Below are 26,280 nucleotides of genomic sequence, written 5' to 3'. Positions count from 1 at the left end.
AATTCCTCCAGCGTCTTCTGTAGAACCAGCTGTTTGTTAACGTCTTGGTTACATGGGGGCAGTATTGAGTAGCTTGGATGAATAAGGTGCCCAGAGTAGACTGCCTGCTACTCTGTCCCAGATGCTAATATATGCGTATCATTAGTAGTATTGGATAGAAAACACTGAAGATTCTAAAACTGATGTCTGTGAGTATAACAGAACTCATATGGCAGGTGAAAACCTGAGAGAAATCCAACCAGGAAGTGGGAAATCTGAGGCTTGTAGTTTTTTAAAACTCAGACCCTATTGTAGATACAGTGGGATATTGGTTATGTTGCACTTCCTAAGGCTTCCACTAGATGTCAACCGTCTTTAGAAACTTGTTTGAGGATTCTACTATAAAGGAGGGGCTCATAACAGCTGTTTGAGTCAGTGGTCTTGCAGAGTGCCTTGGGCTCATGACACGCGGTCATGAGAGAGTTAGCTCTCGTTCCATTGCTTTTCTACAGACAATGGAATTCTTCGGTTGGAACATCATTGAAGATTTATGTTAAAAACATCCTAAAGATTGATTCTATACTTAGTTTGGCATGTTTCTACGACCTGTAATATAACTTTTTTAACCTTTCGTCCGACGTTCGGCTGGACCTGAACACGCGTTTGGATTTGTTTACCAAATGCCCTAACAAAAGAAGCTATTTGGACATAAATGGACATTATCGAACAAATCAAACATTTATGGTGGAACTGGGATTCCTGGGAGTGCATTCTGATGAAGATCATCAAAGGTAAGTGAATATTTATAATACTGTTCTGACTAATGTTGACTACCCAATATGGCGGATATCTTTTTGGCTGCTTTGTTGTCTGAACGCTGTACTCAGATTATTGCATGGTTTGCTTTTTCCGCAAAGTTTTTTTGAAATTTGACACAGCGGTTGCATTAAGGAGAAGTATATCTCTAATTCCATGTGTAACACTTGTATTTTCATCAACATTTATGATGAGTATTTCTGTAACTTGATGTGGCTCTCTGCAAAATCAATGCACGTTTTAGAACTACTGAACTTAACGCGCCGATGTAAAATGAGATTTTTGATATAAATATGCACTTTAGCGAACAAAACATACATCTATTGTGTAACATGAAGTCCTATGAGTGTCATATGATGAAGATCATCAAAGGTTAGTGATTCATTTTATCTCTTTGTGCTTTTTGTGACTCCTCTCTTTGGCTGGAAAAATGGCTGGATTTTTCTGTGACTTGGTGGTGACCTAACATAATTGTTTGTGGTCCTTTCGCTGTAAAGTCCTCCTTTTCTATTCATATACTGTATTTAACAGATGCTCTTATCCAGAGCAGTTAAGAGTTAAGTGCCTTGCTCAAGGGCACCTCGACAGATGTTTTACCAAGTCGGCTCAGGGATTCAAACCAGCGACCTTTCAGTTACTGGCACAACACTCATAACTGCTAGACTACCTGCCATTATGTGTACATATATTTCTATTCCGGTCTCTGACATTGCTCATTCTGATATATCAGAATGTATGATTTTTCTGGATTATGTGTGTATTGTTTTTTCAATATTGTGTATTGCTAGGTATTACTGCACTGTTGGAGCTAGAAACACAAGCATTTCACTGAACCTGCAATAACATCTGCAAATCGGTGTATGCTACCAATAAAAGTATTTGATTTGATATATTGGGCATAATGATGATATTGAAAAATACAGTACCTTAAATCTAATCTACTGGGCACTCAATATGCAATTTTTAAACAGTGAATGAAGCCTTTGTCTTAAAAAATACCCACTCTGCATTTAATACTGTATCTACTGTATCTAAATCATAAGCAAAAAAAAGTCTGCCTAACAAAGGGTTAAATGGGAAAACCCTCAGTTTCACAACCACTACTTTTTGCAGAAGCTATTGGCACATTTATATTGTGTAAATAGTGCGATATCAATGTCTCTTTCATCCTGAGCCTTTATAAGGAAAGCTGAAGTTGACTTGCTCACACTTTTAGAGACACAGGGCTTATTTTCATCCAAACCATTAGACCTAGCTGTCTGTCTGTTCATAATGAGAGCTGTTGTTGTTCTCCTGCTTGTGGCTGTGGCCAGTGCTAAGGTGTATGACAGATGTGAGCTGGCCAGAGCGCTGAAGGCATCCGGAATGGATGGCTACGCTGGAAACAGCCTGCCCAACTGTGAGTGATAATATACTTGATCGTGGTCTTTGAGGATGTGCGTGTGTGTGTGCATATGGTTGTATGTTTCTGAGCTCCAAAAATATCTTACCATAGCTAACCTTACACTGAGGATAATCCACCGCGTGACTATATGTCCTCTAAGGGGTTTGCCTGTCAAAATGGGAGTCGAGCTACAATACCCAGGCCACCAACCGCAACACCGACGGCTCCACCGACTATGGCATCTTCCAGATCAACAGCCGCTACTGGTGTGACGACGGACGTACCCCGGGGGCTAAGAACGTCTGTGGTATCCGCTGCAGCCGTGAGTAGCCTGTCTACCGAATGGCATCGCGTACATAGAGCATTACTTTTGACAAGAAATGTGCCGGGTTGAGGGCTATTGGCAGTGTACCCCTTGACTTATTCCACTTATTTTGTTGTGTTACAGCCTGAATTTAAATGGATTAAATAGAGATTTAGTGTCACTGGCCTACACACACAATACCGCATAATGTCAAAGTGTAGTTATGTTTTAAGACATTTTTACAAATTCTGGAGTGCAAATTTGCTTAACAAGTAACATAAATTGTGTGCAATAATAGTGTTTAACATGATTTTTGAATAACTACCCCATCTCTGTACCCCCACACATACAATTATCTGTAAGGTCCTTCAGTTGACCAGCGAATTTCAAACACAGATTCAACCACAAACACCAGGAAGGTTTTCCAATGCCTCGCAAAGAAGGGCACCTATTGGTAGATGGTTAAAAAAAAAAAAGCAGACATGGATTATCCCTTTGAACATGGGGAAGTTATTAATTAAATGTTGGATTGAGTATCAATACACCCATTCACTACAAAGATACAGGCGTCCTTCCTAACTCAGTTGCCAGAGAGGAAGGAAATCACTCAGTGAGTCCAATGGTGACTTTAATAAGTTACAGAGTTTAATGGCTGTGAAAACTGAGGATGAATCAACAACATTGTAGTTGCTCCACAATACTAACCTAAATGACAGAATGAAAAGAAGGAAGTCTGTACAGAATACAAATATTCTAAAACATGAATCCTGTTTGCAATAAGGCACTAAAGTAATACTACAATGTGGAAAATAATTCACTTTATGTCCTGAATACAAAGCGTTATGTTTGGTGCAAGTCCAACACAACACATCACTGAGTACCACTCTTCATATTTTCAGGCATGGTGATGGCAGCATCATGTTATGGGTATGCTTGTCATTGGCAAGGACTAGGGAGTTTTTTTAGGATAAAAAGAAACAGAATAGAGCTAAACACAGGAAAAAGCCTGAATGAAAATCCTAATCACATCCCTGATTACTTCCCCTTTATTTAGCCTCTGTGTTCATCAGTCCTTAGGTGTTATTGATTGTCTCTCACGTTCAGTACGCTTCCCATGTTTGTTATTTTGTATCTGTTCCGTATTAAAATCACCTTCTGCACCTGCTTTCCGACTCCCAGCGTATAGTAACACTGGGAGACAAATATACCTTTCAGCAGGACAATAACCTAAAACATAAGGCCAAACATACACAGGGGTTGCTTACCAAGAAGACTCATTTTCCGGAGTGACATAGTTACAGTTTTGACTTAAATCAAACAACAAAATGTGTGTCTTAAATCACACAACAAAAAAACACAATAAAATGTGTAAAAGGTAAAGGGGTATTAATACTTTCTGAAGGCACTATAATGTTGATCTTACGTAATTTGGATGTTACATTTGAATACAGTCAAAATGAGAATAAACAGACACTGGGGCTCCCGGTAGGCCTACTTCTCTATCCTAAACCCCGACCCAACGTACCTGCATTGTTTCATTGTACAGTAATCTGCTGTTGTTGTTGTTGTTTTTCTAAGCTTTTGGTTCCTCCTGTTTCCCGTACGGTACTATGACTAAAGGTTTCCCTTCCTCTTACTTCTGACAGAGCTGCTAACTGCTGACCTCACAGTGGCGATCCGTTGTGCCAAGCGTGTGGTGTTGGACCCGAACGGAATCGGGGCATGGTAAGGTGGCAGGTTTCCCTGAAAGTACTATGTTACAAAAACATTTAAGTTACAAAATAATTAGCCATACTTGATGTTACCTGTAGCCCAATATCACTCTACAAGGCTATGTATAAATGGGATAACCTGTAACAAATTAGCTCTCACCTTTTAGAAGAATTTAAATGGTAAGAACTGCCTGTACATGGTAATTATCTAACTTAAATATTCCCTTAAAATGACCCTGAAATAATGCCTACGTAATGTAAACCGTTTCCAAGTCTTCTATCATCCTTCAATTCCACATTATGTTCTGTTGTCTAATATCTGAAATGTATTGTCTATATATCAAATACCAACATGATGGTGTGTGTACATTTTAGGGTGGCTTGGCGCCTTCACTGTCAGAATCAGGACCTGAGGTCCTACGTGGCTGGCTGCGGGGTCTAAGACCATACTGGAGCAGCTGAACACTTCTCAAACCATTCTGAAGCAGACTTAACTAATAGGATGGATCCATTCTGTACTATCCATCAGCATCTGCAGCTTTAACTAGTAAACTTTCACATATTGATACATTTTAGATTTAAGCAATAAGGGCCTAGGGGGTGTGGTCAATATACCACGGCTAAAGGCTGTTCTTATGCACGACGCAACGCTGATTGCCTGGATACAGCCCTTAGTCATGGTATATTGGCCATATACCACAAACCCCCGAGGTGCCTTATTGCTGTTATAAACTGGTTACCGACGTAATTAGAGCAGTAAAAATAAATGTTTTGTCATACCTGTGGTATACCACGGCGTTCAGCCAAATCACCATTCAGGGGTCGAACCACCCAGTTTATAATACAAAGTAAATCACTAATAATCCGTTTTTTTGTGTCAAATGTATAATCATATATAATGTATAATATTACTTCATGTCAAATCAGTAAACAGCTCAACATGCTTACCCATAAAAATAAAACAAGTTCATGTTTTATTTGTTGTTGGTGTTGTGTAGCAATGATAGATGATAGAATTGTCTTATTATAGTCAAACTGTCATGTCATTTATTATGTATTTATTATTCAGCCAACATCATCATCTCTGAAATGGTGCAGTGCTGTATCACTAAGGAAGCTAACAGTATCAAAACATACAACAAGCCCATAGCAACAATTCAAAATCCTCCAGACAGCTCCATCCATATCATATGTTTACAAATGCGTATAAAATGCATAATGCCAGAAACTCATTCAATTACCAAATACTTGCAGACTGTTCAGTGAGAATCTGGAGAAATTGTTGAAAAAGCATAGCAGCAGATGAATTCTACAATTCAATTATTTCAAAATGTGAATGAATCTGTGAAAAACATTATATTTTTCTTTTCCAACATACTCTACAATACTCCAAGGTCTATTTAAAGTAACAAATATTTTCCCCAAAATTTAAAAAAAATAAAAACTATGGACATCTTCCAAGTACACTGTTAGTTAAAGAGTAGTTTTCCCAAAGTGCCGGTAATAATTTTTCTGAAGTCAACATACTGTAAATGCCTTGAACAGCTGGTCGTCCAACAAGGGTAAGACTGGTCCCAGATCTGTGTGTTTGTCGTCTTGCATGATAACTTAAACAGACTGACACTCAGGGTAGAGTAAAGCGACCTGAAGTTAAACTGCATTGAAATACTTAAATTCCCATTAAATGTTCAGCTTTACATGGAATCCTTCAAGGGAACGTCAAACACAACCAATATTAAAGGGATAGGTCACTCCAAAACTATTTTAGTATTTTGATCATAAGTTCATTGTTAATACAATCCCCCCAAAATCCCATTGTGCATGTCAGTAGTCAAGTTTTTAGTACAGTAAAAACTGTGATGATGATGATGATGATGATATGTTTTGCATCATAACAAGTTTTTGAGTAAATTGATCCTTTAACATGCTTTTGGTTAAACCAAACCAGAGGCTAGAACAGTAAAGGTTGGTTGCGATGCGAGGAGTATCCATCGAGCTCACATTCTGGTCTCCTCTGGTGGTCGATTCATGTAGTCCTGAACGGCCTGATGGTATGGTAGCCATTTTTTTGCGGATGCTTTTATAGACAAGATCCATCTGTGAACATGAACTTCAGAATTGATTAATTATCGCAAAGGTATTTCCAAGCATACAGTATTATGTCATGTTAAAAAGCTGTGCCTTTATTCCTTCCTAAATCAATGCAATGAGAATCTACTTTGTGTAAAATGTGTCAAAAGTTTAATTGTCACGTGCACAGGATACAACCCACTGGGCAACAACAGGTTAAATCAACATTGTTTCCAAGCATTTTCAACAACAACAAGCGTTGAATCAAAGTGGAAAATTGTTTGGATTTGCATAAAGTCCTCAATGGAAGTACGTTTTTTATTTTCTTCAACCAACTTTAAACCCAATGGCATGGTGAGCTTTTTTGTTGATTTCACGTTGAATTCACATTAGTTGACAAATCAACCAAATCTAAATCAAAACTGGACATTGAAATGTTGTCTGTGCCCAGTGGGAACAGGTGTAAACAGTACAGTGAAAATGCTTACTTAAAATGTGCCAACATGTGTAAAATGTGTGAACATCTCACCGTTTGTTTTCCATGGGGTTTTCAGCACAGAGATAGAAGGTTTTGAACTCTTCCGAAGGGGGTTTCAGTTCAATGGTGGATTTCTTGGATCCCAAGGACTGTTCCCTCACAGTGTACCCATGTAAGTAGATCCCCCCTGGAGGGAGTCATATATTTATTACAGTATTTAGCAGAGGAGGCTTCTAGAGGCAGTCAGATACTGTATATTGCAGTATTTAGCAGAGGAGGCTTCTCCAAGGAGTGCAAATAATGTCATGTAATGGGTTAAAAAACAAAACCTCGCTAATAAGTTATTGACAACAAAAAAGACCACACTAATTTGGATCTCTGACATTGATTTCCATTCATTGACATATGGGTTAAACAGAATATGGTTTGTCATCTATTTATCATATACATTTATAATTTATATTTACCATCAATAACTCCTAATCAATTTTCCTAAATGGACAACACAGTCTCCTCAGTGTCAACATTTTGGCGGCAGGGTAGCCTAGTGGTTAGAGCGTTGGACTAGTAACCGAAAGGTTGCAAGATTGAATCCCCGAGCTAAGTTAGAAATCTGCTGTTCTACCCCCGAACAAGGCAGTTAACCCACTGTTCCTAGGCCGTCATTGAAAATAACAAAAAACATTTTAACTGACTTGCCTAGTTAAATAAAAACATGTATTTTTTAAACGATCAAGGTGAGGCACGCCATCACAACATACCCAGAGCGTGCGTTGAGCGGATGCCTGCGTAGAAGTAGAGGCACCCGTCCTTCAGTGTACAGTAGTGCTGCACCCACGTGTCCTTGTTATTCCTGTCTATCTGGTGAAGCAGGCCCAGACACTCTGGGTTCTTCACGGCCAGTGGGGGGAGGCTGGCGTTGTGGCGAGTCACATCCACCCACACGTGATTCTGCCACATGAGAGGTCAGGGCAGGGATTAGCTCTATAGGCTATAGTCTCGGCATGGACAACAACATGCCTCATTTATTTGAATCATTCCCCCCAAAAACCACCTTTGATTATATCCTCCACAGTTAAAAATATGCATGATGGAATGTAATAGTGTATTGTATCGAGACAGAATTTCAAGAAAGATTGTATATTTTATTTTAGATTAGCTTGTAAGAATAACTGGATATAAATTCTACATGTTTTCCGTGTTTGACAACAATCCTTACCTGTGTTACAGGATGAACAGCTCTGTCCATGGCATCCAACCACCTAAATTAATGAAAAACAGCAGGTGAGCAATATCACAGATAATTATTTCAAATAAATAACTTGTTATTGGTGTTGTATGCACACTTTAGTGCTCTGCTACTTCCTGGTTTCTAAAATTCTAAAATGTCTCAAATCTCATTTCAGTTTGTGACTATAAGCAATGTATAGCATAGCCATAGAGAATCATGGTACCATCTAAACCACTGTGAAAAATATTTTAAATAACCCCAAATATTGTATTTTTAGCTGTTGTAGCTGATCTAAAAAATAAACCAAAAAAGGAAGGGAGAAGAAGCGTAGAAATATGGCACATAGAATAGATCTAGCACCTTATCATACTTTATTTTAATGAGAATGAATGATAGATCTATAACGTGCATTTCTATCTGAAATTAGTCTGGTCATACACAAAACTACATAAAAACGCAATAAACACTATGCAAGGACTACTACTCTATTGATACCTTTTCATCTCCAGGTTGGATGTAGCGGAGAAGTAGTACACTCGGTTGGCAGACAGGGGGCAGCACTTGAACACAAAGGGTTTCCCCAGGGAGGGGTCCCCTCCAACATCTGCTCCCTCTAGCTTAAAAGATGACAGAGCTCGCTTCCTCCCCTCATCCTGCAACAGAAATACACTGGCTGTCAGTGGAGATTGTAAGTGAATAGTTGGTGTCTTGACTGTTAGAGTGGTGTCTTGAGGATGACTATTAAAGTGAAGGAGTGGTGTCTTGAGGATGACTATTAAAGTGAAGGAGTGGTGTCTTGAGGATGACTATTAAAGTGAAGGAGTGGTGTCTTGAGGATGACTGTTAGAGTGAAGGAGTGGTGTCTTGAGGATGACTGTTAGAGTGAAGGAGTGGTGCCTTGAGGATGACTGTTAGAGTGAAGGAGTGGTGTCTTGAGGATGGCTAATTGAGTGAAGGAGTGGTGTCTTGAGGATGACTGTTAGAGTGAAGGAGTGGTGCCTTGAGGATGACTAATAAAGTGAAGGAGTGGTGTCTTGAGGATGACTGTTAGAGTGAAGGAGTGGTGTCTTGAGGATGGCTAATTGAGTGAAGGAGTGGTGTCTTGAGGATGACTGTTAGAGTGAAGGAGTGGTGTCTTGAGGATGACTATTAAAGTGAAGGAGTGGTGTCTTGAGGATGGCTAATTGAGTGAAGGAGTGGTGTCTTGAGGATGACTGTTAGAGTGAAGGAGTGGTGTCTTGAGGATGGCTAATTGAGTGAAGGAGTGGTGTCTTGAGGATGACTGTTAGAGTGAAGGAGTGGTGCCTTGAGGATGACTAATAAAGTGAAGGAGTGGTGTCTTGAGGATGACTATTAAAGTGAAGGAGTGGTGTCTTGAGGATGACTGTTAGAGTGAAGGAGTGGTGTCTTGAGGATGGCTAATTGAGTGAAGGAGTGGTGTCTTGAGGATGACTGTTAGAGTGAAGGAGTGGTGCCTTGAGGATGACTGTTAGAGTGAAGGAGTGGTGCCTTGAGGATGACTAATAAAGTGAAGGAGTGGTGCCTTGAGGATGACTAATTGAGTGAAGGAGTGGTGTCTTGAGGATGACTTTTAGAGGGAAGGAGTGGTGCCATGTGTATGACTGTTAAGCCATGTTTATCTGGACACTCTTTCATCCACTTAAAGAGAATACCACAATCCACACATGTCATAGTTACTGTAGGCCCTTCAAAGAAAACTAATATCATACGTGACTTCCTGTTAATCGATTTCCAGGCCCAATTCACCTTTTCTAAATGAAACTTCTGGGAGAATATTGTTGTGGAGGAAAGTAGGGATAGTTCACCTCATAAGTAATGTTGTCCTACAGGGGAGGGGCATTTACACAATACATAGTGTGGAATAGAAAACAGCTTGACTGAAGAGCAATTATGAGGTATGCAAAATGTCTGACAAACTTTGAATTTGAAATGTCCCTTTTAGATCCAAAACACAGGAGGGTAGTTTCTCTAAAGGCACGTGACGAGTTACCAGGATGCTGTGCTCACCTTTTTATGCCGGTAGTAGTACAGACAGCAGTCATGTCTTAGCACGAACCACCTCCTTCTCCAACCCTTGATCAGGCCAGACTGGGTGCGTTTATGGAGGTAGCCTCGGCAGGTAGGTCTGGGGGTGTTGGGGCCTCGACCGATGTCTGAGCCAATGGTCATAGTCAGGAGGTCTGGGCCTATCAAAAAACAAATGATAAGGGGATCCCATTCTCAATCACATACTAAAAAACATGATAGCAAAATATTTGTCAGGACATGATGTCCTTTAAGTCAGTTTTGGCAAGTAAATAGGTACCTGATGGGCACTCCACAGGAGGCTGCTGAGGGGAGGACGGCTCATAATAATGTCTGGAACGGCGCGAATGGAATGACATCAAACACATGGAAACCATGTGTTTGATGTATTTGATACCATTCCAGAGATTCCGCTCCAGCCGTTACCATGAGCCTGTCCTCCCTAATTAAGGTGCCACCAACCTCCTGTGGTGCATTATCCTTTATAGCTAATTCTAACTACATACTTGTGCAGTACCATGATCTAACAGTTAACATGTTGGCCTATTTTATTCTTACCTTGTCTTGCCAGGTCAGCTGCCTCAGAGTGGGGGATACTGGTGACATCGATCCCATTGACGGCCATGACAAAATCTCCCACCAATAGCCCCGCCTCCTCGGCTGCTCCATCTGAAACCAGAAGGGAGGAGCTTGGCTTACAGCTGAGCTAGCAGTGTGGTTTGCTAGATACGGCCAATGGACACTTGCAGCAGTGATAATATCTGTCAAAAACATCAAACTGCTTGGCAAATTGCTGCAGTGACACAAAATGTCCGCCTTAAAATGAAAAATATACTAATCAGTCTCTTTTAAAAGGATAGCAAATTCTTTGTTGATCAAACTGCATCTTTATCAAGCAAACAAAACAATTGAAAATATTGTCTGAGTAACCTTTGCTGTGCATTTACTAGCGTGATAAGATGCACATAGTATAAATACGGTACGCAAATGGACTTACTTGTGTCGACCTCTGTGACCACAATAGGTTTGGAAAACTGTATTCTGAACCCCCAGGGGTACTCTCCCATTCCTTTCCAAATCTTTACCGTCCTCTCACGAACTGCAGAGAGAAGAACCAATTAAGTAAGAATGGTCCATCTATGTTTTCACCTTCAAGAGTTCTATTAAATTGTTGATAACATTAAGAACATTGGTGGTGGTAGGAGTAGTAGTAGTAGTAGTAGTAGTAGGAGTAGGAGTAGGAGTAGTAGTAGGTAGTAGTAGTAGTAGTAGTAGTAATAGGAGTAGTAGTAGTAGTAGTAGTAGTAGTAGTAGGAGTAGTGGTAGTAGTAGTAGTAGTAGTAGTAGTAGTAGTAGTAGTAGTAGTAGTAGTAGTAGTAGCAGTAGTAGTAGTAGTAGTAGTAGTAGTAGTAGTAGTAGTAGTAGTAGTGGTAAAAATATGAAAATGTATGCACTCACTATTGCAAGTTGCTCTGGATAAGAGTGTCTGCTAACTGACTAGAATGTACATGTAGAAGTAACACCAGTAGTGGTAGTAGTAGTATTTGTTTTACAGGACCTCCTTAGATATTTTAGTAACATTTTCTTGACAGTACAGCGGGAAAGGTAGAGAGGGAGACAAATAGTATGGCCATAGACATAGGGTGGCCGACACAGGGCTCAAACCTTGGTCGCCAGGTGATATACATCGGCCAGAGTTGGGAGCTTAGAACGCTACGCCAAACTCTGGCACGTTGATTATTTTCTTAAAGAAGATTTTAATTTGTTAACTGATTTTCAATCTCTGAATTGACTGACTTTATTGGAGAAGGCCCCAACACCGTGATGTAAGAAATGTAGAAAGGTGTCCTACTTGTGACAGTTCGAGGTTGGAGACCAGGAGGAACTGGCCCAGCAGTCGGACTGACTTCGTCTCCACTGTAAATCCATGAGGCACAGTGGAAGGTTTCTGTGTAGAAACCCTTATCTCCAAGGTCCCTTGTTGCCATGTCAACAGAACAACTGTCTTCTGAAATTCCTACACAGTGACATAAGCACACATAGAATGACATGCCATGACATTCCATTACTAGTTTTCCGAAACAAGTTTTCTGTTAATGACTTATACATCATTGGTTCCGGTATTCCAGAAAAGTCAAAGTGATAGCATCTGACATAAATAACCACAACAACAACAACATGTTTAGTTCACGGAGTTCTGTTTTATTTTTAAAAAGTGGGCGCATTTCGACTTTCGACTTCGTCAAAGCTTGCTTTTTTTGTGTGGGGGGGAGGGGTGATGGGCACCGTTCTTTGTGGGAACGTAGGCCTTCCGTCAGCAGGTGCAATCTGAAAAACAACAAATTGTAAAGTAGGTGGAATTGTTGTATTTTTTTTCCCAGATTGCACCTGTTGATGAAAGTCAAAACACATAAGCTTTTTTGAAATAAAACAAGAGCATGAGGTAAAAAACGTAGTTGTGCTTATTTATGGGAGATGCCGTTGCCTACCCGTTTCTGCAATACCTACAATAGGTTTACAATGACTACACCCAAATCACCCCAATTGTGAAAACCTCTGGTATCGCTGACACACCTAAAATACGACTTATATCATATTCTATCTCCTGTTCACACAGTTCTGATTGCCTTGTTATGTCTGGTCATAGCAATAAAGGCACACCACTCAATATATGTGTTGTGGCTGGTTATAGACCAACAAATGAAAGCTGTGTCTGGTTCTAGATTAGGGGACATTAGGGTGCCTACCTGACTCCTCATTGATGCTGCTGGTTAGGGAGCTTCCTCCTATAGAGCTCCATTGCTTGCTGTCCTTGAAGAGATTCCGTCTCTTAGCCCAGTGCTCGGGGCCGTTGTCCTTGACCTCTAAGGAGGCTTCAGAAAATAAATAAAGGATACCCATATGAGAACACTTTCTTGACCCCCTTATATCATCTTAACCAAATTATTGAATCTTGTGGTCCCTCTGGGACAAGTGGGGATTTGGAATCAATGTCTTAGGCTATGATTAGTGAAAAACCTGAGATTGGTACAACTCACATTTGGACACACTTTGTTTTACCGCTGTAGAATCTGTCTGATATTGCTTCCAATTGCTTTCTGTCTCTTGGTCTTGAGATTCATGATCTGGACTGGGTGCCTCTGCAATTTCCATGCCTGAATCCTCTACAATCTTGTATTTTGGAGGAGGTTCTTTCCCCTCCTCGATCTGTGAAAGAGTAGGGCTGGAGATGCTAGCTCTTACAGTTTGAGACCTTTTCGGCGTTAGTCTAACTTCCTCTGTAGCTTTACTTGTGATTTCTGAGTCCATCTCCATGTTCAGTACGGGGAACACAGACCGTGCCTCTGGGATTACGTTGGAGGTGTCCCAGTGGGGACTATTCTGTGCTGCGCTCTCTGCTAGTTTGGAGACACTCTGCATGACCCTTTGCTCAGTGCTCCCTGTTGTTATGGCCATGACTGATCCTCTTCGCCGCATGGATTGAAGATTGGGAACTGAATTCTCTTGGGATGACAGTTTGGAAAGGGAGGGAGGGAAGACCTGAATGAGCAGGTCCCTCTGAGTGAGCTCCTCCATCGTGGGATCTAGGCTGTGGTCCTCCACTTCCCCCATGTCTTCATCAAAGCCGCTCTCTGCCACCTCGATCTGCTCCACTCCGAAAGCCATGTCCGCCAATGCATTCCCTCCAAAGTCCAGGTCGGGTCCTCTGGATTCTTCACATGGTAGGTGCTTTGGCTCTGGTAATTGGAAGACCTCCTCTACAGCCTCCTCGGACGTAGATGCATATGACGGATTGATCAGTTGTTGCTGTGGCTCGAGGTGGCTGTTTGCATTGCTGGAGCTGGGTCTGTAACTGTAGCTGCTTTGGGAGGATTTACGTCTCAATGCACTAAAGGGACAAAGCCTCTCATCTTCCTGGTGGTCTGCTGTCAGTCTGCTTAGTCTCTCTGCTTGAAGCGGAAGGGACTCCATAATGTAAGAGGAGATGGTGCCAGACGAAAAAGACTCTCTTCCCTCCCACGAAGGTAGGCCCTCCTGCATTTGACTTGGTTCTTCTTTCACCCCGGGGAAAGTCCGCCGCCTCTTCGTCGGCTTTTGTAGATAACTGGACGACAAGCAGGTTTTGCATTCTACGGTAGCTATGCTATTGTTACGCATCTGGGTCTTCATCTCGTGGTTTTGGATGAAGTCTTTGGTGTAACTGGACCTGTTCACTGACAATGGTGGTCTCATGAACATGGGTTCATAGTTGTCTGATTCCGATACGCTGTCGAAGAAAGATGCCAAATGGGCACTGTCTTCACCATCAAGTGAGTAGGGGCAACCAGAGTCTTTATGGTGCCTCATGGAGGGTGGTGGACTGAATACCCATTGCTGCTTGTCCATAGTACAGGAAGCTCCAATCTGACAGGAAGCTATGTCTTCGGTAAGGTCTGCCAGGGATTCATATTTATGGTCGGAAAACTCACATGGTGGGGGAATGTCACACAGTGCATCTGTGCTTTTCCAGAAGTCAGACAAAGGGGGTGGGCTGGAGGACCCACCTGCCAACGTGAAGTCGGTGTCATTGTTGCTGGGCGAACGGTGAAAAGCAATTTGATCATCACAGCAGCTTTTGCGGCAGGCCAATTCCCCACAACACCTTGAGGCAATGCTATGTCTTTCTGTGAACTCGGCATCCTTGCTGCTTTCTGGAACGCTAAATTCGTAGTTGTGCTTCCTGTTTTGACTGTGGACTGTGATGTTTACATTTGGGTTTAGAGTCCATGACTGCTGAATGAAATCATTATTTGGACCGAGTCTCTTCTCACGTTGACTCTGGACACAAGGCTCTCCGGTAGCCTCCTGTTGACTTTCGAACGCATATACTGTCTTGATCCCTGAGTTATCGGAGTGTAGAATTTCTTGAATTTCAAACTTCATGTTCGAGCCAATACGAGAGTGCTGAAAGATGATTTTTGAAGATGACGGTTGCAAATTGTCAATGGTTACCAAAGTTGTGAATTTCACCCCCCTGTCTATGTTCTCTTGCTTTGCGATGCTAGGTGGCCTTTTGTTTTGAGAGGACTCCCCTTGACTGTCTCGTCTGACTTTTTTCTCTTTGCTTGGAATCTCACTGTATTTTCCCTCTTCATCAGAGTCTGACAAAATATTTTCTTTGCGTAATGATTGAATTTCTCCTTTCTCAGCGATATCATCCTGGCAAACCACACTGTTACTTTTGTTTTGTTTTTGAAAAACGCATTGAGAGGCACTCTCTGTAAGGAAGACAAAAAATGAATACACCTTAACATTTAGCTTACATCAAAAACTACAACAACAACTATTAAGACCACCGTACGGCCACAATGCCATAGACAAGCTGTGAGACTGAGGAACTAAATCTCTCAAAAGGTATCTAAAAGGTTGATCCCTTCTATGTACCCTGAGATTGAATTGATTAATACATTGTAGTGAGGATTGTGGTGGAATATGTTCCAACTCTTGCATTTGGTGTAAAGCTTAAAGGCCTCGTGGCTGCTGAGCCATCCTTGCATACACTACTGACCCTTTTCTGTGAACCATTTCTCTCAAGCTCAATTTGACAAAATGGTACCTTATCACAATGTGTGGGATTCATTCCAAGATGGAGCCTCTTGGCTCTTGTCCATTAGCTGTGGTTACATAGACGAGAGCACAGTAATCCTCACCTGCTCCGATTGGCCAAACAGTGTGGCAGGCTTAATAGTGAAGGTGTGGGTGCATGGGCTGGGCGTGACTCAGCCATCCATGACAGGATTAACCCCATTTCTCTAAAGGATCCGCCCCAATAACCTCCACTCACGTTTACTGCTGGCGGGGCTCTTCCTCCTCCGACTGTTCCTCCTCCTGCTCCCGCGACGACTCATTCTTCCCTAGGCCTCAGCCTCCAATTTCCCGTACACTGCAACAGACAATTACAAAATCATGAACAACTTTATTGTTCATTGGCTGTTTAACCCAATTAGTCCCACCATGATGCCGGCGTGATTTGGACTTTGTGTGTTTGACTTCTGAGTTGTACCTTTTGGATTCGTCTATTTCTTATGCATCCGTTGGTACCGACCATTAGTCTGTGTGATTAAAGAGGGTTGAGCTGGAGAGGTGTTTGTGAGACAAAGGCAGTGTTTTACAAAATCGTCCGTGGAGTCCGAATGGCTCATGTAATATGTTTTGCTCTATGAAGCTCACAAGCTACACAAGTGTCGTTAGAAGGTAAGGGGTTTTTCTACACATAGAAGATCATAGAATCCCTAGGACATAATGTCTATAATACTGTAATAAGCTTTGGTGATTTGCTGTCACAAACCACCAAACTCCACACAGTTGTTACTGACTAGTTGGTTATTAATTTCCCACTGAGCAAACAATTTCCGTATAAATGCCTTTCTATCACATTTTTGCTTTGGCTGACCTTATTTTTTAAGGTTGTTCTGAAAATGAAATGGTAAAAACACTTCATTGTAAGGCTAAATATAAGGGCTATATAAAATATACATTTAAGTCAAATAAATGAAAAAGGCCATTTTTGCTGGGGCTCTCAAGACTGATAGGGTTAAAAGTAATAACAGAATGAACAGTGTTTATATACTGTAGTGAATTCTGGGGGTAGCCCTGAACGGGAGTCCAACCCAGATCCAGTGGCTGTCAAGCCACACCTTAGCCATTATTCAAAACAAAAATCTGAACAGATTGACAAGCTCGCTAGGTGTTTGGTTAAGATTGCAAATCAAAACCAAAATATTGATTATGATGAATGCAACATACCAATCTCTGAGTGTTTGATTAGAATTGTCTCTCAAAAAACAGTGGCACATCTACAGCAACTGTAGCCTTGGTACTGTTATTGATAAAATGGTAGTCCGAAAATTTCCACACCAATAGATTATTATAAAGCAGTAGGAAACGGACAGAAAACAGTTTTCTGATGTGATCATGTTGCATATATGTGATAGTTGGTGTGAAATCCTACTGTCATCTTAAATTGAGGCTTAATGTCCACTCTCTCGTGCTGGCATAGGAAATAGGTATCTATCTCTCTGATTATGCTCAGGTCCAAAATGACAGATTTATTCAACCACTGAATGAGCCCAGAATTTTAAAAAGCATCACAATGGATGCAAAGAATTGATGTACCATACATTTATAAAAAATGTTTTAAGATAAATTGGCTTAATTTAGGCCAAACTGCTTGACATGAATGTAATGTAATGTACTGTCATCTCACCTCGTGTAATGTCAGCATTAGATAAGGATGTAATGTCGATAGTGATACAGCCAAAAATGCACATAAAATATTGACTCATTTTCAGATTAAACAAGAATTTAATTAAATGTAATCCATTGAGTAGAATTACCCAACACCAGGAAAGAACAGATAGCCTTCGCCACCCATATGCACATTTCATACTTACCTGGAAATATATGTTATCACTATTTCCAAAAGACCTGGAATTGGGGTCAATTCCACAAATTCAATTCTAATTCAATTCTCTCTCCCTGTAAATTCCATTGAATTCAATTCTAGGTCAGTCTTTGAATTCAGATATAAGTTCATTCTTCTGAATTTCAATGTTAGGTCAATTCCAAATATTGAAATTATCCCCAACAATTCCACAAATTCAAATTCAAATTCACTTCCTTGAGCCTTTCAGGCTGATCATGTCACTTCAGACAGCCTAGCTATACTGAACAGGTTAATTAAAATATAGTGATATGATTAAAAACACATCCTACAATACATTTTTGATACTATGTGCACTAATTTCATTAACTGTGAAATGTAGAAAATTTGAATTCCAATTCAATTTCAATTCCATAACTTGAAGATTTGTGAAATTCAAATGTAATTCAACGTACATTTTCCAACTAATAAGTGAATTCAAGAATTGAATTGGAATTTCAAATTAAATTGCAATTGACCCCAACCCTTATATACGGTAACATTTAGCATGCTTTACTGAATCAGTTAGTCATTTTAATGGTAAGAAACACATTTCCTCTAGAATCCCAGATTCCCAATACACTCCATTTTATTCTCCGTGAACATTTTCAATGCCTTCCGTTACATTCTCAGGTGAGCTATCTGCATTCCTGGCATACACAAGCTATATCTCAGAGGCTCCGATGCAATGAACAACCAAGTAAATGCACTAACTTACCCCTGAATGAACAACCAAGTAAAAGCACTAACTTACCCCTGAATAAATATGTCCAGAAAGGGGATATTTTTTTTCCTTATAGAATAGTCTGTCAAGTTGAAGAGCGTTAGTCATATAGGGCATATCTTTCACAAAGACGCCACATGACCCGTGCACCTAAGACGGCTCCACTTCTTAACGTTTCTATTCCTGCAGCTAAAGCAGCTTAATGCATGTAATCTCATGAACCACTTGTGATGTCAGTGTGAAGCTGAAGTCTATTCAGTTGCCTTTGTCTACGGAATCACATCGTTAATAAAAAGAGGACTATCACACGTACAAGCTGAAACTTTTCATTTAAACCTGACAGATCAGGACTAATCAGATTTATGGTGGTTAATGAATGTGGGAAACATCAACTTTGGGGTCAGATTCATGACTAGGGCTAGTTGAGGGTAAGGTCGTTGATTGGCTCTAGTCCAGTCTCGACAAGTCAACAGACATAAATAGGAAATTATTGCAGCCTTGTAGCCATTGCAGAGCTCACCAGTGTATAACTGAGTTCTAAACATACACTACCACTCAAAAGTTTGGGGTCACTTATAATTTTCCCTCAAAACACCAGTCTCAACATCAACAGTGAAGAGGCGACTCCGGGATGCTGGCCTTCTAGGCAGAGTTCCTCTGTCCAGTGTCTGTGTTCTTTTGCCCATCTTAATATTTTATTTTTATTGGACAGTCTGAGATATGTCTTTTTCTTTGCAACTCTGCCTAGAAGGCCAGCATCCCGGAGGCACCTCTTCACTGTTGCATGTTGGCCAATAGAACCGATGGTAGTGGTGATTTTATCACTCACCTACGAATCTTCACAAGGCACCCCAATCTTCGCCCCCTTTATCTCCGTCTTTTCTTCACCGAATGACGGTGATTTCGGCCTGGTCTTCGGGAAGCAGTATATCCTTCGTGTCGGAATCATAAAGAATAAAAAATCTTTGTCCAGTTGGAGGTGAGTAATCGCTGTTCTGATATCCAGAAGCTCTTTTCAGTTATAAGAGACGGTAGCAGAAACATTATGTACAAAATGAGTTATAAACAATGTGAGAAAAAAAACTAAATAGCACAGTTGGTTAGGAGCCCGTAAAACGGCAGCCATTATATCACAAGTGTAGTGTCAGTGTAATGTGTGTGAGTGTGTATACGGTATATAGTCTTGGGTCAGTGCAGATAGTCTGGATAACCATTTAGCAGTCTTATGGCTTGGGGGAACAAGATTTCACTGAGCCTTTTGGATGAAGAGCCGATGCTCTGGTACCGACTGTAGCAGAATGAACAGTCTATTGCTTGGGTGGCTGAAGTCTTTGGTCATTTTTCGGGCCTTCCTCGCCGCCTGATATAGAAGTCCTGGATGGCAGGGAGCTCGGCTCCAGCGATGTACTGGGCTGTCCGCATCACACTCTGTAGCATTTTGTGATTGAGGGCGCTGCATTTTCCATACCAAACAGTGATGCAACCAGTCAAGATATCACGATTATGAGGTTATGTTAAGTTCTTAGTGATGTGTACGCCAAGTAACTTGAAGCTTTCAAATTGCTACACTACAGTCCCATCAATGTGGATGGGTGCTTGATCTTCCCTCTTCCTCCTGTAGTCCACGATCAGCTTCTTGGTCTAACTGATGTTGAGGGAGAGGTTGTCGTCCTGGCACCACACTGGCAAGTCTTTGACCTCCTCCCTGTAGGCTGTCATCGGCGTCAGCAGACTTGATGATGGTGTTGGAATTGTGTGTGGCCATGCAGTCATGGGTGAACAGGGAGTACAAGAGGGCACTAAGCACGCACCCCTGAGAGGCCCACGTGTTGAGGGTCAGCGTGGTGGAGGTGTTGTTGCCTACCCTCACTGCCTGTGTCCGGCCTGTCAGGAAGTCCAGGATCCAGTTGCAGAGGGAGGTGTTCGGCCAAGGGTCCCCAACTTGGTGATAAGCTTGGAGGGTACTATGGTGCTGAAGGCTGAAGTCTATGAACAGCATTCTGACAGTTATTTCCTCTCTTGTCCAGGTGGGAGAGGGCAGTGGGAGGAGTCATCTGTGGATCTGTTGGGGTGGTATGCAAATTGGAGTGGGTCCATGGTGTCTGGGATGATGGTATTGATGTGTGTCATGACCAGCCTTTCAAATTCATAATTACAGATGTGAGTGCTTCAGGGCGATAGTCATTTAGGCAGGTTACCGTGGAAGTTCTTGGGAACATGGACAATGGTGGTCAGCTTGAAACATGTTGGGATTACCGACTGGGAAAAGGAGAGATTGAAAATGTCAGTAGAGTCAATTTCTACCTGGTCTATAGATTTTTGTAAATAAACTCTTCAAATATAATTGAGTTGATTGACTAAATAATGGAATTCCACTCAGAGCCTACATCCAACCCAAAGGCCCTTACTATACAATAACATTTTCAATACAGGTATATTCTATATTTGTCTTCCTGCTAACAATATCGTTTTATAAGGAATAATGGGTTTTAAATACTGGTGAGTGGGGAGAGAAAACCTGCCTCAAACATTTCTCTGTTGAATATATTTGGGCCATAAACATTCAAGCCTCTGGCTGATCCACTTCACTTATGACATGATCGGCAAACACCTTTATGTAAACCAACTTACAACACAAGCAACTTTGACAGTGATAATCCATCCAGTGACTGAACCACAGTTATTACAGTTGTTCAAATTGGAACACAACTATATATGATACAAAACTGGAGGCCACATTATCAGTTCCTCATTTTATAAAACAAAATGACATGCTAAATCAAACTTTATATACCGTGCATTTAAAGGGGCTATCCTGGATTGGACTTTTAAATGCATGGTAAAAGGCCTTGATTCTTGATGAATATCACTTAAAGGGGCTATCCTGGATTGGACTTTTAAATGCATGGTAAAAGCCCTTGATTCTTGATGAATATCACTTAAAGGGGCTATCCTGGATTGGACTTTTAAATGCATGGTAAAAGCCCTTGATTCTTGATGAATATCACTTAAAGGGGCTATCCTGGATTGGACTTTTAAATGCATGGTAAAAGCCCTTGATTCTTGATGAATATCACTTAAAGGGGCTATCCTGGATTGGACTTTTAAATGCATTATGATATTAGATCAACTGTATATCTTCAAAACAACATATCATTTTGATTTCATGGATGGTAAGTCCTTGCATCCATAGCTCTGTTTAAAAATGTGAAAATTGTCACATTTCTGCAAACACATCCCTCTACTGTTGTTTACCAAAACAAGTGGTGGGTTGACACAATAAAAACAATTTTAAAAAACATTAGAATTAGTATAAGTATAGCCTCATTACACCATCCTATACACGGTAGCTTACATTCTGTTACTCAGAAAAGAGCGCAGTGATTAAGATGGTGGATCAGGCAAGTAAAAGTAGACCTACAAAAGCAATAACACCAATGGCTGTATGCGTTTGTTGTCCAAGGATGTAGTTCTTTCTTTAGTCCAGCAGATGGCGACATAAATCAAGGAATTCTGAGAACTAACCGTCCGATAAATCGCCCCATCCCATCCCATACAACACACATGCGGCATCTCCTGATTCCCCCCCAGTCATCTCTCGTCACAGTGGAATGGAAACACAAACACACTGGACTAATCTAAGAATGACAAATGTGGGGAGCTTTCTGATAACTACAACAACCAGGTGCTCAGACCCTTCTCTGTTGCTAATGACTACAACCAGGTGCTTAGACCCTTCTCTGTTGCTAATGACTACAACAACCAGGTGCTCAGACCCTTCTCTGTTGCTAATGACTACAACCAGGTGCTTAGACCCCTCTCTGTTGCTAATGACTACAACAACCAGGTGCTTAGATCCTTCTCTGTTGCTAATGACTACAACCAGGTGCTTAGACCCTTCTCTGTTGCTAATGACTACATCAACCAGGTGCTTAGACCATTCTCTGTTGCTAATGACTACAACAACCAGGTGCTTAGACCATTCTCTGTTGCTAATGACTACAACAACCAGGTGCTCAGACCTTTCTCTGTTGCTAATGACTACAACAACCAGGTGCTTAGATCCTTCTCTGTTGCTAATGACTACAACCAGGTGCTTAGACCCTTCTCTGTTGCTAATGACTACATCAACCAGGTGCTTAGACCCTTCTCTGTTGCTAATGACTACAACAACCAGGTGCTCAGACCTTTCTCTGTTGCTAAGGACCACAACAACCAGGTGCTCAGACCTTTCTCTGTTGCTAATGACTACAACAACCAGGTGCTTAGATCCTTCTCTGTTGCTAATGACTACAACCAGGTGCTTAGACCCTTCTCTGTTGCTAATGACTACAACAACCAGGTGCTCAGACCCTTCTCTGTTGCTAATGACTACATCAACCAGGTGCTTAGACCTTTCTCTGTTGCTAATGACTACATCAACCAGGTGCTTAGACCATTCTCTGTTGCTAATGACTACAACAACTAGGTGCTCAGACCTTTCTCTGTTGCTAATGACTACAACAACCAGGTGCTTAGATCCTTCTCTGTTGCTAATGACTACAACCAGGTGCTTAGACCCTTCTCTGTTGCTAATGACTACAACCAGGTGCTTAGACCCTTCTCTGTTGCTAATGACTACATCAACTAGGTGCTTAGACCCTTCTCTGTTGCTATAGACTACAACAACCAGGTGCTCAGACCTTTCTCTGTTGCTAATGACTACAACAACCAGGTACTTAGATCCTTCTCTGTTGCTAAGGACCACAACAACCAGGTGCTTAGACCCTTCTCTGTTGCTAAGGACCACAACAACCAAATCAAATCAAATTTTATTTGTCACATACACATGGTTAGCAGATGTTAATGCGAGTGTAGCGAAATGCTTGTGCTTCTAGTTCCGACAATGCAGTAATAACAAGTAATCTAACTAACAATTCCAAAACTACTGTCTTGTACACAGTGTAAGGGGAAAAATAATATGTACATAAGGATATATGAATGAGTGATGGTACAGAGCAGCATAGGCAAGATACAGTAGATGGTATCGGGTACAGTATGTACAAATGAGATGAGTATGTAAACAAAGTGGCATAGTATAGTATAAAGTGGCTAGGTGCTTAGACCCTTCTCTGTTGCTAATGACTACAACAACCAGGTGCTCAGACCTTTCTCTGTTGCTAAGGACCACAACAACCAGGTGCTTAGACCCTTCTCTGTTGCTAATGACTACAACAACCAGGTGCTTAGACCCTTCTCTGTTGCTAATGACTACAACAACCAGGTGCTCAGACCATTCTCTGTTGCTAATGACCACAACAACCATGACTAGTTAGTATGTTAGGTGTTAACTAGTGGTAGTTAGTATGTTAGGTGTTAACTAGTGGTAGTTAGTATGTTAGGTGTTAACTAGTGGTAGTTAGTATGCTAGGTGTTAACTAGCGGTAGTTAGTATGTTAGGTGTTTCCTAGTGGTAGTTAGTATCAAGGTGTTAACTAGCGGTAGTTAGTATGTTCAGTATTAACTAGTGGTAGTTAGTAGGTAGTATGTTAGGTGTTAACTAGTGGTAGTTAGTATGTTAGGTGTTAACTAGCATTAGTTTGTATGTTAGCTGTTAAATAGCATTACTTAGTATGCTAGCTGTTAACTAGCATTAGTTAGTATTCTAGGTGTTAACTAGTGGTAGTTGGTATGGTAGGTGTTAACTATTGGTAGTTAGCATGCTAGGTGTTGACTAGTGGTAGTTAGTATGTTAGGTGTTGACTAGTGGTAGTTAGCATGTTAGGTGTTAACTAGTGGTAGTTAGTATGCTAGTTGCTAACTAGTGGTAGTTAGTGTGTTCGGTTTTTGGTGTGTTCATTTGTTTCTCATGCAGAAAAAGGAAATCATATTTTTTTAAGACAAGACATTATAATGTACATCATATTAGTAGGTGACATTATAAATATCTATAATCACTGAGAGTGGAGTAGGAGAGGATGCATAGAGACATACCAAAGTCTGTCAAGGCTACACATGCCCTACTCTATGTCTGTATGTTTGTGTCTACTTGCATGAAGATGTGCATGTGTGTGTGTGTGTGTGTGTGCGCATGTGTCCATTGTATAAATAGGACAGGCCTGTTTGCTCAGCATACAGGCTGGACTAGAAATAATTCATCATCCAGGCCATCCACGTGTGTTTTCTTAATCTAGACCCCTGGTAAATGGCCGTGGGCTCTCAGCTCCTAATGGAGCCGGCCTACATAAGTGGGGTGGGGGGGGGAGCAACCAGCCAGTCTGAGTGGGGGGCACCGCGGCTAAAAACCCACACACCCGCCCCATCTGGAGCACTGCCTGGCATAGCTGCATCACCTGGGACTGCCAACAAAAGAGAGATGGGGGAAGGGACAAGTTTTCCCTTTCCCTTTTGTTTTTTTTGTCCTGAATGTTGTTCTGGAGGCAGCTCTGCAGAGTGGTCACCAGCTGGTACAGCCACACAGTCATGAAATTGGATTTTAACCCTAACGTTAATCACACTGCTAACCTTACTGCCTAACCCTAATCTTAAATTAAGATCAAAAAACACATTTTTGCTTTCATTACTTTTTACAATATAGTCAATGTTGACTTTGCAGTTGGCCTACCTAAGGGGAAATCACTCAGTTCTGCTTCCAGGACAAGACTCATGACAATAAATGTCAACCTGTGAGAGAGAGTGACAGAGGGAGTGAGCGAGAGAAAGAGAGAGAGAGACAAAAAAAGAAAGAGACAGACAGACAGCTAGTCAGATAGACAGACAGACAGATAGACAGACAGAAGACAGTGAGAGAGACAGACAGGAGACAGATTGACAGACAGGAGACAGATAGACAGACAGCTAGTCAGATAGACAGGAGACAGATAGATAGACAGATACAGATGGACAGATAGACAGACAGAAGACAGTGAGAGAGACAGACAGGAGACAGATAGACAGACAGATGACAGATAGACAGACAGCTAGACATACAGAAGATAGATAGACAGATACAGACAGACAGGTAGACAGACGGAAGACATTGAGACAGACAGAAAGACAGACATTGAGACAGACAGACATTGAGACAGACAGACATTGAGACAGACATTGAGACAGACATTGAGACAGACATTGAGACAGACATTGAGACAGACAGACAGACAGACATTGAGACAGACAGACAGACAGACAGACAGACAGACAGACAGACAGACAGACAGACAGACAGACATTGAGACAGACAGACAGACATTGAGACAGACAGACAGACAGACAGACAGACAGACAGACAGACAGACAGACAGACAGACAGACAGACAGAGAGGTTGTGCATCTGTCTGGATCAGATTTATACTGAGGTTTCCTGATAAATCGATAGACAGACAAAGAGGCTGTCTGGATCAGATTTATACTGGGGTTTCGTGATAGACAGAAATAAATTGAGGAACGTTCCACATGACTGCTTCTGAAATCATGTCTTGTGTCTCTGAAAGCATTGCATCTGGTCGCACACATAAGCTAACAGTCTGGGGCTCAGCTCAGAGCTGCCAGGATCAGGAGATAATTATTAAGTCCTTTCTGACCTGTTTATATAGGACTACTGTAAATCTTAGACCCCAAGTAAGGAAACCTATACACTGCACTTTCTCCCAGCCTATTGTGCAGTCAGACCCCTCTCTCCCATTGGTGGAGCATTTAGCATGCCTGTCATTCATAGGCTGACATATCACTTTCGGGGACTAATTTTGTTCATCTGAAGTGAACCACACAAAATGTATTTCTTCTGCGAGGAAGAGGCTGTTCAACGGCAGCCACTCTGCATCATTTCCCCTAGCCATCAGAGCAGGGACAGCTAGATAAAAGCAGAGAAATGGCAACAGACAGACGTCACACTTCCTGCACACGGGTCATGTGGCCTCTTATCACTGCGGGATTTGCAGTAAATTCCCATCTGTCTACATCAAGAGGAGGACTGGGCAAAGACATACTGGAGCGAGAAAGAGAGAGGGGAGGGAGGGAGAGGGAAGAGAGAGGAGAGAAAAAAACAGAGAGGGAATAGAAAGTAGGATAGAAAGAGGAGAGAAGGGAAGAGAGA

General features: G+C 41.4%; 2 protein-coding genes across 2 annotated transcripts; one reads left to right on the top strand and one right to left on the bottom strand.

Moving 5' to 3' along the window:
- Nucleotides 1-1,862: 1,862 nt before the first annotated feature.
- LOC139408306 (lysozyme C II) lies at nt 1,863-5,172 on the top strand. The gene is made up of 4 exons (XM_071152023.1): nt 1,863-2,194; nt 2,340-2,501; nt 4,130-4,208; nt 4,571-5,172. The coding sequence occupies exons 1-4, from the start codon at nt 2,068-2,070 to the stop codon at nt 4,635-4,637; spliced, it is 435 nt and encodes a 144-aa protein (XP_071008124.1). The 5' UTR covers nt 1,863-2,067; the 3' UTR covers nt 4,638-5,172.
- Nucleotides 5,173-5,222: 50 nt separating this feature from the next.
- On the bottom strand, nt 5,223-18,538 carry LOC139408304 (PDZ and pleckstrin homology domains 1). The gene is made up of 13 exons (XM_071152022.1): nt 18,237-18,538; nt 15,845-15,943; nt 13,059-15,278; nt 12,768-12,893; nt 11,873-12,037; nt 11,018-11,119; nt 10,579-10,689; nt 10,003-10,181; nt 8,470-8,627; nt 7,963-8,005; nt 7,505-7,694; nt 6,795-6,930; nt 5,223-6,292 (listed from the first exon to the last, which is right to left on the bottom strand). The coding sequence occupies exons 2-13, from the start codon at nt 15,906-15,908 to the stop codon at nt 6,193-6,195; spliced, it is 3,594 nt and encodes a 1,197-aa protein (XP_071008123.1). The 5' UTR covers nt 15,909-15,943; nt 18,237-18,538; the 3' UTR covers nt 5,223-6,192.
- Between the last annotated feature and the right edge of the window lie 7,742 nt (nt 18,539-26,280).

Source organism: Oncorhynchus clarkii, chromosome 5, assembly GCF_045791955.1.
Source record: "Oncorhynchus clarkii lewisi isolate Uvic-CL-2024 chromosome 5, UVic_Ocla_1.0, whole genome shotgun sequence".
Lineage (NCBI taxonomy): Eukaryota > Metazoa > Chordata > Actinopteri > Salmoniformes > Salmonidae > Oncorhynchus > Oncorhynchus clarkii.
The sequence above is the reverse complement of the archived record's forward strand: the minus strand, read 5'-3'. Positions and strand labels throughout refer to the sequence as shown.